At 39.1% G+C, this 16655-nt stretch overlaps 1 protein-coding gene across 1 annotated transcript in view; it reads left to right on the forward strand.

The window, feature by feature from the left end:
• The window catches only part of GTF2E2 (general transcription factor IIE subunit 2), a 49308-nt gene extending 37793 nt beyond the window's left edge, over positions 1 to 11515 (forward strand). Inside the window, exons 7-8 of the mRNA XM_033104914.1 lie at positions 9618 to 9733; positions 11003 to 11515. Of these exons, the coding sequence (XP_032960805.1) occupies positions 9618 to 9733; positions 11003 to 11122 (236 nt within the window). The 3' untranslated portion in view covers positions 11123 to 11515. The remainder of the gene's footprint in view (positions 1 to 9617; positions 9734 to 11002) is intronic.
• Positions 11516 to 16655: the final 5140 nt, after the last annotated feature.

Raw genomic sequence — 16655 nt, forward strand, 5'->3', positions numbered from 1 at the left:
GCTGGGCTTGGGGCTGTTTAACAAAAGGTATGGGGCATGCTGAAACCAGCTGCTGCTTGTTTGGGGTTGGTGAACTTTTGAGAGATTTTAGAAAAGTTGCAGCATGAGCAAAGACAGACTGTTTGTACAGATAAGCCACTGGAAGCTGCTTGGGTGGGCCTACAAGTTGGGTAGAGTGGGGTCTCAGGGAATCAACAGGGCAGGGTGAATGGTGTTAGCCAGGTTGATGGAGACTCAGATGCGTGCGTGCAGGCTGGGTTGGCGAAGGGCTCGTGAAAGGAACAACGGTGTCTTTGAAGGACTTCTGTCTGGGAGAAAGCTGCCCCTCCAGACCCCTCCCTTACAGTTCAGTTCCTCCTTGTATGTCCCCGGTGCCTTTGAGATGCTGCCCCAGCACTGGAGTTCAGACTGAGTCCATCAATGAATAAGTCTGTGTGGGTGCCCTTTAAGGGGAATGCCTGGGATTCCAGCAGCCCTCTGTCTCAGTCACAATCCCTGCTGGTTCTCAGCCAGAAACTGTGGGGACTTCCCTTCCTGCCAGTGGAAGCCTGGGCTGTGGAGCCTGGTGTGGGCCTGGGCCCCCTCACTCCTCACGGGGGACCTCCACAGTCAAGATATTGCTCCTGATTTTTAACCATCACGTGCAGGTGTGGGAGCAGGCCATTCCATTCTCCGCCCCTTCTACAAGTCTCGACATGGCTTGTTCAGTATGTCCTTGATTATAGGACTTCCGTTCAGCTAGACTTCAGGCAACTCTCAATGGTGGTGGCTCTGTAGTTGTAATTTTGATGTGGTCGTGGGAGGAGGCCAGCACAATATTTGCCTATTCTACCATCTTGACTGGAAGCTTAAACAACATTCAAAGTATTTTCTTTGGCTATGTCCTTCTTTTAAGTTTTCTGTCTTGTGAATCAATTTTGGTAATTTGTGTTTTCCTATAAAATTATTCCTTTTTTATTTTCAAGTTTAATAAAGTGTATAATTTTGCAGAGTATGGCCTAGAAGTTGTGTACTTTTTTTTTTCTGTCATTTTCCCTTTTCATTGCTAACTTTTTGTATTTGGGCTTTCTTCCATATTTCTTTGTTATGCTAGCTATTGGTTTATTTTACTTGCTGTGTGTTTTTGTTTTAAAAGAAAATATAATCTATCAGATCACCCTTTACATAGTCATTTTTTTCACTTCTTGATCTGAGAAATGATGGAGCAAACATTAAAATCTCCCATTGCTTTTGTATCTTTGTGAATTTTGCCAGTATTTCTATAGATACTGCTTTATATATTTTCCTGCAGTGGTTTTAGTTTATGAATGTTCTTGACAGATAGTTTAAGGATTGTATCTATAATCATTATAAAATATCCCTGTTGGTCATATTAATTTGACTGATATATTTTTGCCCATTCTTTTATTTTATACCTTTGTTTTAGATATTTCTTTTGTAAATGGCATATGATTGGTTTTAATTTTTAAATCAGTTCTGGGTGTCATTTTTATTTACTATATTGTTGATGTATTTTCCCCATTATTTGGAAGTTGTATGATTTTGGTGGGGGCTCTTCTACATAAATGTATATATGTATATTTAAAAAGTGGTTCTCTATATCTTTCAGTAATTTGCTTAAACTTCTAGTTATCAGTTTACCAACTTCATTCTCTTCTTTTTATTCCATAGTTGACACTTTCTGGGATTTTTGGTACAATTTATTTATTCATGAATCCATTTATTCAACAAATATTTGTTTGCAAAATTATTCTAAATGCTATATACATATGGTAAAGATATTAAGCAAAACCAGCAAGTCATTGAATGAGAAGGTATTCTAGTTATCCACTTTTGTGTAACAACTCACCCCAAATTTAGTGGCTTAAAACAACTTATTAGTATTTGTCTTGGTTCCACGTTTTGGTTCAACTGAGCAATTCTTACTTGATGTCTCTAAGTGTATTTGAAGTAAATGGCAGCTGGGGCTGAAGGTTCAACTGGACTTGATGTCCAGAATGGCAGTCAGTTGATAACTGCTGGCTGAGAGCTTGGTTGGGCTTCTCCATGTGTCACTGGCTTCTCACAGAAGAGTGGCTGGTTTCTGAGAGGGAGTGTCAAGAGTGAGCATTCTAAGATACTAGATTACCAGTTTATTGTAAAAGGATATACCTCAGGGACAGCCAGATGGAACGGATGCATAAGACAAAGTACGGTATGTGGGAAGGGAGGTGAGGCTGCCGTGCTCTTTTGGAGGGTGCCTTCCTCCCCACAACTTCACCAACCCGAAAGCTCCAACAAATATTTATTGATCTGCTGTTATGTGTCTCACTCATTTTGCTAAATGTAGGGACTTGTTGATGTAAGAAACATCCAAACCTGTAGAGAATTTTTATAAGAATTTATGCGAGCCAAAAAGGATATGCGTGGAAGCAGGTTCTCAACAGACTGAGCTAAAATGCTTCCAAGAAATGACAGTTTGCAGCTTCTTTTATGCATTTGAAACTAAGGGAGAGTACATGAAGGTGAGAGAAAGCAAGGCAGGCATTGGATTACAGGATAGTTAACAAGATTGTGTGCTCTTGAAATTGATCACACTTCAGAAGGAGGGATCTGAAAGAATCCTCACACTTTAGAAGAAGGAAGCGTCTGAGAAAAGAGACATTTCAAAGGTGTGTTAACGTAGATACACAGAAACAATGGACGGGGCTTGCTTGAGGCAAAGATAAGCCTTTTATTGAAAGAAGTTATATGACTACGCACTATGACCTGCCCAGTTACGAATTTATGATCAGCTCACCCCAGGAGGTTACTTTCCGTAGAACCCCATTTTGGTCCACGATGTGGTAGCTACATATGGACTAACACAGGTGTGATGCAGTGGCCATTTATATACCATAATTGATGTTTTCCTTAAGTGATAAAGAATTCTTCGTAAAGATCTGAAAAACATGAAGTGCAGCTTTTCTGTGATTTACAAAGGTTAATCATATTATATTCTATATATAGTAGACAGTGTATAATTCTAGAAAATCCAGTGTGTATTAAACCAATATAAAAATAATTTGTTTATATATGTAAAACCGTTGGCTTCTAGGCTCAGTTTGTTATTGTAGATTGATATGTTTCATTAATTTCTACACTTTCCAGGGTTTTTCAACCTTGGCAGTATTGATATTTGAAGGTGGATAATTTTTTGGTGTCGAGGTTGTCACTGTACACCCCCAGTAGCATACCTTCCCCCACATTATGACAATCAAAAATGTCTCCAGACATTACCAAATTGCCTGGGTTGAGAATTATATTTAAGGTACAGTTTATGTTTATAAAGTAGAGAAAAATTAAAATACATTGCCTTTAAACTTCTTTTCATGCATTCTTGTATTAAGCACATTCATTCATATAAGGGATATCAAAGTGAGTAGATTTCTGTCCTTCAGCTTACAGGCTGAGGAAGGAATGACATGGGAACACATAGTGCAACATGTCACATATTGTCATTATGATGCTCATACAGTGCTTAAGGCCCTGGGGGGGCACCGCAGGGGTAAGGCCCTGGGGGGCATTGTAGGGGTAAGGCCCTGGGGGACACCGTTGGGGAAAGGCCCTGTTCTTTTAGTTGAAAGTGTTGGTGTTGCATAAGTCACTCATTTAAGAAAACTGCGTTTTTGTTAATGGTGTAAACTATGTGTGTTTCCAGTGAAGACCCATTGAAAATTGATACATGTCTTAATATTTGTCTTTCTGTTTTTTTGTATTTTTCCTCAAAATGCTTTGCCTTGAATGTATTGGTCAAGATTTTTGTTTTTGGCCCACTAGGGGGCAGTCTTAGCTATAAAGAAGAAATCTTACCCCAGAGCAAGCTTTCAGTTACTGAAGATTCATCCTTTGTTTTATCTGTAATAGAAGGAAATGCCCTAAAATGAGATACAGCACAAGTAAGAGAGTTTACTGTGTAGTAATTTTAAAAATCAAATAGATGAGTGAACACAGTAGTTGGAGCGAAGTGTGCGTCTTATTTCACAAAGGATTTGGTATTTCCTTAAATCAGGATCATATTCATTTAGAGGCAGTATGAATGCAGTGATTAAGAAAATGGTCTGAGTAGTGAAACTGTAGGTTTAAAACTTAGCTCTGCTCCTTACTATCTTGGGCAGGATCCTTAACCCTTCTCTGTCGGAGATTCCTCCTCTATACAATAGGTAACTTCCAGGGGAGTTCTCAAGAAGCGCCCCCATGCCGCCATTTATGTGACGTCACTCTCCTCACCTATAAAATAGGAATAATGGTATCTATATCTCATGGTCCTTGTAAGGATTAAATGACTTAATATAAATAAAAGTGCTTAGAGTTTGGAACAGAACCTGGCACATAGTAAGAATAATAGTAATGTTAGCTATTAGTAGCATTGAAAATATAAAATAGTACCAAAATACTAAGTGTTTTAATCTTACTTATCTGGTTACTTATATTTATTTATCTGGTTTTCAACTCAGTGGATCTGTAGTTTTGTACTAGGTTAGACAGATAGCAAAGAAACATTCAGTTTAGCCTTCTGGACACATTTGCACTGATCTTTTGCAGTTACATAACGTTTGTTGGTGTTCCTGGTAATAAATTCGATGACCTTCTGATTTTTCTCCCACTGCTTATAACTTATTCTTTTCTGCCTGGAAGGCTAAACAATTTCAACTTTATCCTTAGAATTCAGGACTTCTCCCAGTAGCTACTTCCCTGGTGCTTTGATACTGATTTAGGTCATTATTTTTTAATGGCTATATGATATTCCATTTTATGGATGTACTTTAAAAAATTTGTTCTGGTATTCCACAGATAGAAATTCAGTTTTTTTGTCTTATATTTTCTGTGTGCTATTATAAATAGTGCTCAGTTCTTGAACATAAATATATGCCCAGTTGCCCAATTATCTTCTTATTGTAGTTTTCTTTAAGTAGATTGCTGGGTCAAACATAAGGCAGATTTTTAAAATTTTGAACAGCTTGCCTATTACCCATCGTAAAATTTGAACCAATTCTTTGGACCAATTTAACTCTTCACAGTATATGAGAAGATACCCATTTCTTTACCCTCACCAGTTTTTAGTTGATTTTGTCAGCCTCATAGAAAATAAAGATTATTTAATTTGTATTTTCTTGCAATGATTTTATAGAATTAAAGAAAACCAGGTTATTTCCCTTAGTACCTCTGTCAGCTGAGCATTTTCTTTTCCCACATACATTAAAAAGTAATGGGATCCTGTGAGATTCTGTCTTAGGCCCTGCCGTCTAGTGTTCATTGTAAGTATTTATGCAGCTGTAATACATTTACATAGTGGATGTAATTTTTAAACATTACAATGATATTGAGCTAAGGAAAGGCAGGGATTGAAGTAGAAATGTCTTATTGAAAAAAATAAAGATAATGAAGAGTTCTTATTCAGGGATTTTCCCTTTGAAAATAGTTCCAGTGACATTTCTTTTAGCAAAAGGAATTAAATTTTGTTTTTAATATACTTGCAATTCCATTGTGCCATGAAAATTTATAATGTTGTATATGTATATTTTTGGTGGTACATTAATATACAGATTAACTTTCCAGACCATTGCTGTCACTATTCTAGTAGGTATTATTGCCTTTGTGATTGTGTCATAAGAGGCCTGAAATATAAAAACTCTGTACATATCAAGTAGAAAATGAAACTAGTTTCAATTTTCAAGGAACTGAATTTTGCAGTGGTAACAGAGGCTTGGTAAAAAGTGTATTGAATAAAATTTACCATTGGGTAAAAGGTTTTTTTTATCATATGCACTTTTATTCTTTTTGCCGTTTTTGTTATACAGAGAGAATCATACAGCTTAATTGATATACAGTTATGTAATACATACTCATATTCTAAATTAATGAATACAATTTGTACATGTGGCTAGAATTTAACAAGTCATGGTTAAAATCCCAAAACTGTTCTTTTGTTTATGACATACTTCCTTCAATAGCTATGGTAAATTTGATGTGTGAAATTCTGGTTATGATACACATTTTTAAACAATTTTATGTACTTTCTTGGAGTTAGAGAAATTTTTTTATTGCTGACTTGGAAGTTTGACCTGAAGCTATTTCTCTCATATGTCCCCACAGGGAACAGAGCTACTCACATTAATCACATTGTTCTTAAAGTTTGGCTAAAAAGTAGTTGGATGGCAACTTCTAGCTTTCACTTAGAATGGAAAAGCTGGAGAAAGCTTTGTTCCCACCCTTATAGCAATAATAACAACAATAAACCCTAGACAACTGCGAATTTATAGTTTTCTTGTATCTATCAATCAGAGAGCTGAGGTTGCAGGGCCACCACCTGTCCCAGAATCTGAGGAAAGGCAGCTCCCTCTAAGAAAAGATGAGATGGAAGCTGTTTACCTGGGACAGAAAAAACGAACACCTCTCAGAAGAATTCAGTTGAATTTTTCAATGAACTGCTAAAGGCTTAGTGTGGTCTGGCAAGAGAATATAGAACACCTGAGGGCTACAGACACGTGCGAATTTGCACCCATCTCCACAGACGTCACTGGCTGCTTATGACAAAGGTAGAAACTAGGGTGGAAGGGGGTACTGCCCTCATTGGGCAGGTCTGGAGGAGGGGAACAGTAGTAGACACTTCAGGAAAGACATGAAGCTTTGTCTAAATCTTTCTCCTTACCTCTCTCCTATAAGACAAAAGTCTTAAATTGCTGTGGGAAGGGAACAGAAAGGAAACCCTCTACTGCCAAGAAAGGGGCAGGAATATGTGCTGGGTCCAGAACTTTAGCAAAGGGGGCAAAGCAGGAACACTGAGAAGGCCACCTCCCAGACACCAAGGAACACAGTGCTTGCCTAAGGCAGAGGTTTAATCAGAATATCAGAGAACTCCCACCCCATACAAGGCTAACAGATATGGATTATCAGGTAACAGTAGAATGCTGAGAAGTCCAAGAGCTTGGAGGCTGACAGACCATCTTAGGTCTAACTTAAAGGGAAGACCTAAAGCCACAGGTTGAGTGGACATTGAGAAAACTCTGGCAAACAAGCCTCTATCCTAAGCACAGGTATGGCTAGAGGAATTTGAAGTCTGTGGTGCATTGTGGGTAACCATAGAAGCAACAAATTCCAAACCAAGCTCATGTCCTGACTCTAGAGTGACCCCTCCTCCACCCACTAAAGGCCTAGCAGAAGGAACGGCATGCCCATATCCAGGCACAAAAACTATTTACCTCAGTCTCAGCTGTCCTACAGAGGATATCCTGCTTTCAAACAAATTCTGAGGCATAAAAAGAAACAAGGAAAAACAATGCACTTTTGAGACAAGGGAATTAATAGAACCGAATTCTTAGGAGATAGATATTGGAACTATGACACATGGAATTTAAAATAACTGATTAATATGTTAAGCCCTCTAGTAGGAAAGACAGACAACATGCTTTATCAGGTAGGATATTTCAGCTTTATCAGGTAGGATATTTCAGCAGCGAGATAAACATTATAATAAAATCAAATGAAAATTCTAGAAATGAAAAGCACAGTAACAAAGAAGGTCTTCGATAAGCTCATCAGTAAACTTGCCATAACCACGGAAAGAATCTTTTTTTTTTTTTTTAATTTATTTTTAATTTATTGGGGTGACAATTGTTAGTAAAATTACATAGATTTCAGGTGTGCAATTCTGTATCACACACGGAAAGAATCTTTAAACTTGAAGATAGGCCAATACAAATAATCTAAACTGAAATGCAAAGGAAAACCGTGAAAAAATAAAACAGAGTATCGTTTAGCTTTGAGATAATATAAGATGGTCTGAATGTGTAATTAAAATCTCAGGAGAAGAAGAAGAGAATGGGACAGAAGAAACAGTGGCCAAGAATTTTCAAAAATTGACAGACAACAAAACAAAGATCCTAGAAGCACAGAGAACACGAGGCAAGATAATCCCAAAAAACAAACAAATGATGGAAAAACATCTAGGCGTATTATATTCATACTGCTGGAAAAAATGAAGAGAAAATATTGAAGGTAGTTAGAGGGAAAAGCTCATTATAAAGGGAAAAAAAATAATTATAGCAGACTTCTCATTTGAATATGTGCAAACCAAAAGACAGTGTAATGACATCTTTAAAGGGACAAAAGGGAAAAACTTTTCAACTCAAAATTCTGTACCCAGCAAAAGTAGTCTTTCAAAAATGAAGGAAAACTACTCTTTCAGAGTCTTCACAGAAACTGAGAGAATGCATTGTCATCAGACGTGCATTACCAGAAATACTAAGGAAGTTCTTCAGGCAGATGGAATGTGATACTAGACAGTAACCTGGATCTATACAAACAAGAGAGTGTGCTGTAAATGGAATAAATAGAGGTAAATATAAAATTCATGTTTTTCTGGCAGCTGGGTGGCTCAGTTAGCTAGAGTGCAGTGCTCATAACACCAACGTCGCTGGTTGGATTCCCACATGGGCCAGTGAGCTTTACCCTCCACAACTGGATTGAAAATAACGGCTTGACTTTGAGCTGATGGGTCCTGGAAAAACACACTGTTCTCCAATATTCCCCCCCCCCAATTAAATAAATAAATAAATAAATAAAATTCATGTTTTTCTAATTTAAAAATGTTAAATTTTTAATTAAAAACTTTTTTAATTGCTCTGAAAGATAGCTGATTAAAGCAAAAATATTAGAAATGTGTTTTGTGTTTAGAGCATACGTAATAGTAAAATTTACGATAGCTCAGAGGTCAGGAGGGAGTATACTATTAGGACATTTTTACACTGCTCGTGAACTGGGATAATTTACTTGAAGCTAGAACATGGGAACTAGGCGCGCCAGTATCTTACAAAGTTGAAAAGCCGAGTGTAATTTTTGACTCTCCCAAAACTTAACTACTAATAGCTTATTGTTGACTGGAAGTCTTACCAATAACATAAGCAGTCAATTAACACATTTTTATGTCGCATGTTATATAAAGTGTTCTTACAATAAAGTAAGCTAGAGAAAAGAAAATGTTATTAAAATCATAAGATTCGTCTGTGAGTTTTTTCAAATTGCCACAAATCTTCCCCCAATTTTCCCAATATATTTTCTGAAAGAAAAAAAATCCACGTGTAAGTGGACCCGTGCAGTTCAAACACCTGTTGTTCAAGGGTCAACTGTAAACTGTTATAGCTCCTCGCTCCAGTATAAAACTTTGGTTCCCCATCTCCCTATGTGTTTCTTTTCACCTGTAGGAGAGGAAACGGAATATTCTGTGCTCGGGGGAGATAAGCAGGAATTTGAACTGTTTCAATGGAGATAACTGATGTTTGGAATAAAAGGAGAGTGTCAGCTGCCTTTCTTCCCCAGGCAAGCAGGGAGGCCTTGAGCATGTGGCCCTTTCTTGATTAGGCTAGAAATAGAATCCTACTGATCTGTGTAATTATGCAGTATATGTTTCCAGGCCCTTCTGCTGCTACTCAGTGTCCAGTATTTGAATGTCATTGTCTTACTTCCTTTGTTTTTATAATGAAATCTCAGGTGTGCTAATGTAGACCAGAGGAGACAATATTGAAGCCTGGATTTCTATCACTGAGAGGCTATAGCTTGTAAACATCTGTTGTAAAATAACTACTGTCTTGCCGGCACAGAGTTTCAGAAACTGTGGAGGAGTGTCACTGTGGATTCAATGGATGAGGAGAAAATTGAAGAATATCTGAAGCGACAGGGTATTTCTTCCATGCAGGAATCCGGACCAAAGAAAGTGGTATGTAATCGCTAGAAAAAAATGTAATCCTCTGTTCTTTGAACTGTTAGCCTGCCGCCTATTCTGCTCTCCGAAGTTTTTCTGTGTCCTAATCCATTGATCTTGGTCAGTTGCAAACTAGATCATGTGTGTTTTTTTGAGGGCCAGTGGATCTCTTTGCCCTCAAGTGCTGCTCCCCAGGCAGCACTTTTCCCCATCACCCCTCCACCCCTGTCCTGGCAGTGTCGACTCTTAAGCTCCAGCCATACTGAATGTTTTCTGGTGCCCGCATATTAGCCTCCCAGTCTCTAGCCAGGCGCCTGCTTCCTCATCTTGGCCGCTAGAGCTTTAGTCGTGCTCTCCTCCCCTTTGCTCCGGTGAGCCCGGTGGTCTTGGTGTCTGGTCTTCCTTAGCCCTGATCACACTGAATTGTCCTTGTTGATTTTCAGATCCCTTAGGAATCAGTTATTTTGTCTTTCTAGCCCCAAATCCTGCTCAGATGAGGGATTTGTAATGGAGTGAGGACTTGTGAATTGCCTTGTACCAGCTAATCAACTGTGTTAGTCCATGGACAAAGCCCAGATGAGGAATAATTCACCAGCTCTATAGATTCTGGCTGCTGTACCTCTCTCCCTCTTTTCCTTGCCCACCATCAGGCTGTGTAGCTTGCTTCCTTTGTGACTGTTCCGGGTGTGTGCATGCACGTGCAGTGAATTCTTAGGACTCCTTAAAAGGGAAGATTTATTGCCAGTAATTTCCGTGAATTAGTGTAATTGCAGCACTTCATGGTTTCCTGTCATTGTTTAGCTTGTTGGTTTCATCATGTGACATTACTATTTCAGGTATACTGAAAAGAATAGAGAATGATAATAACAAATCGTCGTGTTCCCATCCACTTCCCAATTTTGCCATATCTCCGTTTCGCTCTGTTTACATCAGATCTTTTTTTGTTGGTAATGATGGATGTATTTTTAAACCAGATAATAGTGATGAAAATCAGAGAGCTTTACTGCCTCTCTTTATCGTCTTAGTGCCTAGAATAGTTCTGGTCAGTTGTTATGCCAGCCCATTTATTCTGGATGGGGGCACGCATGTCATAACAGAAAGCACTGGGCCTCCCTGCGGCTGCGAGTGTGCTGTGGATTGGTGTGCGTGAGGCCGGGCGACGAAGCAGAAAAGCAGGTCACACACCCCGCATCTCTCTGCTGCTGGTTTCTGGGCACCCCTAGTACATCCTGCCACATCATCCCTCTGAGGAGCTACTGTTTCTGTTTTTACCTTTCCCTGTAGGCCCCTATTCAGAGAAGGAAAAAGCCTGCCTCGCAGAAAAAGCGCCGATTTAAGACTCACAATGAACACATGGCTGGAGTGCTGAAGGACTACTCTGACGTTGCTCCCGGCAAACAGTGAGCACTTCCGTATGGGAGCACAGAGCTGCCGTGTCCAAGGCAGGACCTTTCGTACTGATACTGGCATCTGAAGATGGACTCTTCCCACCCTGCTTCTTAGGACTGAGGAGAGGAGCAGTTCAGTTTACAGAACAAGTGCAAATTACCAAACTCAAAGCTTATTTTAATGGAATAGGCTAATGAGAAATGTGATGTCCCTGTTAACCTGCTGTTACTTCTTGGGGGAAAGGCACTTAGCATGGCATGCAGGTGTCTGCTATTTATCGCGACGTCTAAGTGGTTCCTGGTTCCATTTTTCCTCTCTTATTACTTTAGAACAAGTTTGCAGATAGTCTTGAATGTAATACTTGTTTATTCCAAAGAACATATTTATAATAAAATCATTGTCGAAGGAACTCGAAGATGTTAGTGAATTCAGTTTGTTTCTTTTTGTTCTTGGCGACAACAGTTGGCAGCTCCGGTCTTTTAACTCCCATGGGTGTGTGTTTGGGGCACTGTTGGAGAACTCTGAATGTGCTGTGTTGCTGAGCATATGGATTTCACAGTTGGAACACAAAGTATTGCCTCTTGTTAGCAATTGCAGCAATAAAAATACACTATATTTGATTTTTAATGTTTTCTTTTAAAACAATAAATCAATATTTAGCCTCCTGGATTTTGCAAGTCATGGCCTCATGGCATCAAGGATGGATAGAGTCTTCTTGCCAACTTGAATATCAGCTTTACATCCCAACCCTCACAGGGCTCTTCTGGTGTAGAGTTCCTTTATCTCCCCATCACTGGCAAAACTCATGAGAGCCATTATCAAATACATGGGTTGTTACGAGTCGTGATGACCTACGGGAAATCTTTGTGGTCATTGCAGCCTTCTGCGGCAAACTCTCTATTTTCCTTATCTGTACCGAGATAGGTCTGCGGTGGTTCTTTGGGTTGATCATGACAGTCCTCGTATCACAATTTGAAATTGTAGTGGATTATAAAAACTAGGCTTGGTGTTCTCAAACTTGGTGTAATGGTGGGAGCAACCAAAGTGTCCTTCGATAGATGAGTAGATAAAGAAGATGCGGTGTATATACACAGTGGAATACTACTCTGCCATAAGAAAAGATGAAATACTGTCATTTGCAACAACATGGATGGATCTCGAGATTATTATGCTAAATGAAATAAGTCAGACAGAAAACATCAAGAACCATATGACTTTACTCATATGTGGGATATAAAACTGAAAGCAGCAAAGGAACAAGACAAACAAATAAATGAACAAAAACTCATAGACACAGACAATAGTTTAGTGGTTACCAGAAGGGAAGGGGGGGGGTAGAAAAGGGTGAAGGGGATCAAATACATGGTGATGGAAGGCGATTCCTGTCTTCCAGTTTTATTGAGACATAATTGATATATAGCACTGTATCAGTTTACGTGTACAGCATAATGATTTGACTTACATATATCATGACATCATTACTGTAAGTTTAGTTAACATCTATCTATCATCTCACGTAAATACAAAATTGTTCTCTTTGTGACATGAAATCTTAGGGTTTACTCTAACAACTTTCATACATACCATACAGCAGTGTTAACTACAGTCATCATGTTGTACGTTATATCCCTTGTACTTACTTATCTTATAACTGGTAATTTGTACCTTTTGACCACCTTCATCCAGTTTTCCCTCTGCACCATTACTCACCTCTGATAACCACAAATTTGATCTCTTTTCGATGAGATTGGTGGTTTGTTTTTTCTTAGATTTCACATGTAAGTAAAATCATACAGCATTTGTCATTCTCTGTCTGACTTATTTCACTTGGCATAATGCTCTCAGGTCCATCCATGTTGCAAATGACAGGATTTCTTTCTTTTTATGGCTAAATAATATTCCATTGTGTATATATACATATCTTTATCCATTCATCTGTTGATGGACACTCAGGTGTTTCTGTGTCTTGGCTATTGTAAATAATGCTGCTATGAACATGGAGGTGCAGATATTTCTTCAACATAGTGTTTTCATTTCCTTTGGATATATTCCCAGAAGTGGAATTGCTAGATCATAGAGTGCTTCTACTTTTAATTTTCTAAGGAAGCTCATTACTGTTTTCCACAGTGGCTGTACCAGTTTACAGTCCCACCAAGAGTGCACAAGGGTTCCCTTTTCCTCCACATCCTCACCAGCATTTGTTTTTCTCGTTTTGATGCTGACCATTCTAACAGGCCAGAGGGGATAGCTCATTATAGTTTTGATTTGCGTATCCCTAATGATTGGTGGTGTTGAGCATCTTTTCATGCATCTGTTGGCCATTTGTATGTCTTTTCTGGAGTAATGTCTATTCAGGTTCCTTGCCCACATGGCAGTGTTTTTTTGCTATTGAGTTGTATGAGTTATTTATATAGTATTTTGGATATTAACCCCTTATCAGATACATGGTTTGCAAATATTTTTTCTCATTCCATAGATTGTCTTTTCATTTTGTTAATTTTTTTGCTGTGCAGAAACTTTTTAGTTTGATGTAGTCCCACCTGTCTATTTTTTATTTTGTTGTTTGTGCTTTAGGTGTCATATCCCACCTCAGGAAGCTTGTTTGCTATGTTTTCCTATAGGAATTTTATGGTTTCTAGTCTTACATTGCAATGGCTTTATAGTACAGCTTGAAATCAGGAAATGTGATGCCTCCCACTTTATTCTTCTTTCTCAGGATTGCTTTGGCTATTTGGGGTCTTTTGTGATTTAATACAAACTTTAAGGTTGTTTTTTCTACTTCTGTAGAAAGTGCCATTGATTGGAATTTTGATAGAGATTGTATTGACTCTAAAAATGACTTTGGGCAACATGGACATTTAAATATTACTCTTGCAATCTATGAACACAGATACCTTTCCACTTATTTGTGTCTTTGATTTCTTTCATCAGTGTCTTGTAGTTTTCAGTTGGTGATTTTTCACCTCTTTGGTTAAATTTATTTTTAAGTATTTTATGTTGTTTTTGATGCTATTGCAAATGAGATTATTTCTTTTTCAGATAACTTGTTGGTGTTAGGAATGCTGTTATTTTGTATGTTAATTTTGTATGCTACAACTGTACTGAATTGATAAGATCTAACAGTTTTTTGGTGGATTCTTTAGGATTTTCTATATATAAAATCGTGTCATCTGCAAAAGAGACAATTTTACTTCTTCCTTTCCAATTCTGATGCCTTTTATTTCTTTTTCTTGCCTGATTGCTTTGGCTAGGACTTCCCCGTACTTACGAGTGGTGAGAGGGCATCCTTGTCTTGTTCTTGATTTTAGAGAAAAAGTTTTCATCCTTTCACCATTGAGTATGATGTTAGCTGTAGGCTTGTCATGTATGGCCTTTGTTACATGGAGGTATGTTCCCTCTATACTCACTTCGTTAAGAGATTTTATCAAAATTCAACGGATGTTGAATTTTGTCAAATGCTTTTTCTGCATCTATTGAAATGATAATTTTTTCTTTCATTCTATTGTGATATATCACATTGATTGATTTGCATACATTGAACCATTCTTGCATCCCAGGTATAAATCCCACTAGATCATGGTGAATGCTCTTTATAATGTGCTGCTGAATTTTTTTCCTAGTATTGAGTACTTGTAAATTTATATTGATGAGGAATAGTGGTCCGTAGTTTTCTCTCCTGGTAGTGTCCTTTTTTGGCTTTGGTATTGGGGAAATGCTGGCCTTATAAAATGAGTTTTGGAGTGTTCCCTCCTCTGTTTTTTTGGAAGAGTTTGAGAAGGGTTGGCAGTAATTCTTTAAATATTTGGTAAAATTCACTTGTAAAGCCATCTGGTCCTGAGCTTTTTTCCACTGGGAGATTTTTTTTTCTATTACTGATTCAATCTCCTTACTAGTAATTGGTCTGTTCAGATTTTCTGTTTCTTCCTGATTCACTGTTGGTAGGTTGTATGTTTCTAAGAATTTTTCCATTTCTTCTAGATTGGAGTATAGCTGTTAGTAGCCTCTTGTGATCCTTTGTATTTCTGTGGTATCAGTTGTGATGTGTCCTTTTTCATTTATAATTTTGTTGATTTGGGCTCTTTTTTTTTTGATAAGTCTAATTAAGGTTTGTTAATTTTGTTGATATTTTTGTTAAACTCAAGTTTGTCAGTCTTTCCTATTGTTTCCCCATTATTTCATTTAGTTCTCTAATTTTATTATTTCTTTCTGCTAATTTTGGACTCAGTTTGTACTTTTTCTCGTTCCTGCCAGACTTTCTGCGTGCGCATTATGGGCTGTGCAGCTTTCCAGGTGTTTTGGCCCAATTTTCGGGTCAGATGTGGCTGGGAGCTTTACTCAGCAGTGGGTGGGGCTATGACTCAGTCCTCCTGCCCCGGGCAAGGGCAGACCAGGCTTCAGGGCTCGCGGATCTCTTAGTTTGAGGCTGATCTGCACCCCGCTGAATTCCCTGCTCGGACCATGCCACCTACTTGGTTCTGCAGGTAAGCAAAGCTGCTGGTTGGGATTGTTACAGTCATGGGCTGCTTAACGAGGGGGATACTTTCTGAGAAACATGTCATTAGGCAATTTCGTTGTTGTGCAAACATAACAATACTTACACAAACCCACATGGTATAGCCCACTACTATAATGGTATATGATATACTTACATCCGACGGGCAGCACCACACACACACGAGTAATGCACTGAGCTACGACACGATGGCTGTGATGTCACTAGGCGATAGCAAGTTTTCAGCTCCTTTATAATTTGGTGGGACCACTGTCTGTAAGCGGTCTGTCGCTAATGGAAACGTTGTTACGCAGTGCGTGAGTACTGGGGTGCTGCAGGTAGGTACGCGGTCTGCCAGGAACTCGGTGCTGTTTGTTGCAAGCCCCTCTCCCCTCTGTGCCAGCCAGATTCCTGGTGGTCAGTTTGCCTGCAAACCCCATGGGGTGAGGCCAGAGAGGGGCTCCTAAAAAGTGACCTGCAGCATCAGGGCAGCGGGATGTCCTGGGCTCTTTTCCCACTAGAGGCACTTAGGTGCAGGGGGCACTTGTTGGCGGGGTGCTGCGCCGGCCAGTGTGGTCAGTGTGTAGCGGCTCCTCCGCCCCTTCTGCTGGGGTCTGTCTTGGTCTCTGGTGCAGGGGGTGCTTCAGCCTCACCCTGTGCTCTAGAATTCTCAGTGGTGTCTCGTCCACGAATAGTTGGTTGTCAATTGTTCCTGTAAGGGGAACAAAATCAGGAACAACCTGTGTTGTCATCTTGGGGATATCACCTGTCACCAACTGTATTGCAGGTTGGGTCTGAAAATGCATTTTGGATCAAACGCCTCATCTTGCTCTCCGCAGACAGACATCAAGGCCTCCATCCCGGGTCTCAGACGAGTGCTTTCCTGCCGATTGTGAATCACGAGTGGTTTCCAGCTAAGCCTGTGCTCATCAGTGCTTGGTGAACTGGCCTTAGAGATTTCTGTTATCTTGTCTAAACTCTTTTCAGAAATGAGGAAATGGAGATTTAGAGAAATGAAATGTTTTGCCAAAGTGTCACAATTGCAAATTCTGTAGC

This window comes from Rhinolophus ferrumequinum, chromosome 4 (assembly GCF_004115265.2).
Source record: "Rhinolophus ferrumequinum isolate MPI-CBG mRhiFer1 chromosome 4, mRhiFer1_v1.p, whole genome shotgun sequence".
Lineage (NCBI taxonomy): Eukaryota > Metazoa > Chordata > Mammalia > Chiroptera > Rhinolophidae > Rhinolophus > Rhinolophus ferrumequinum.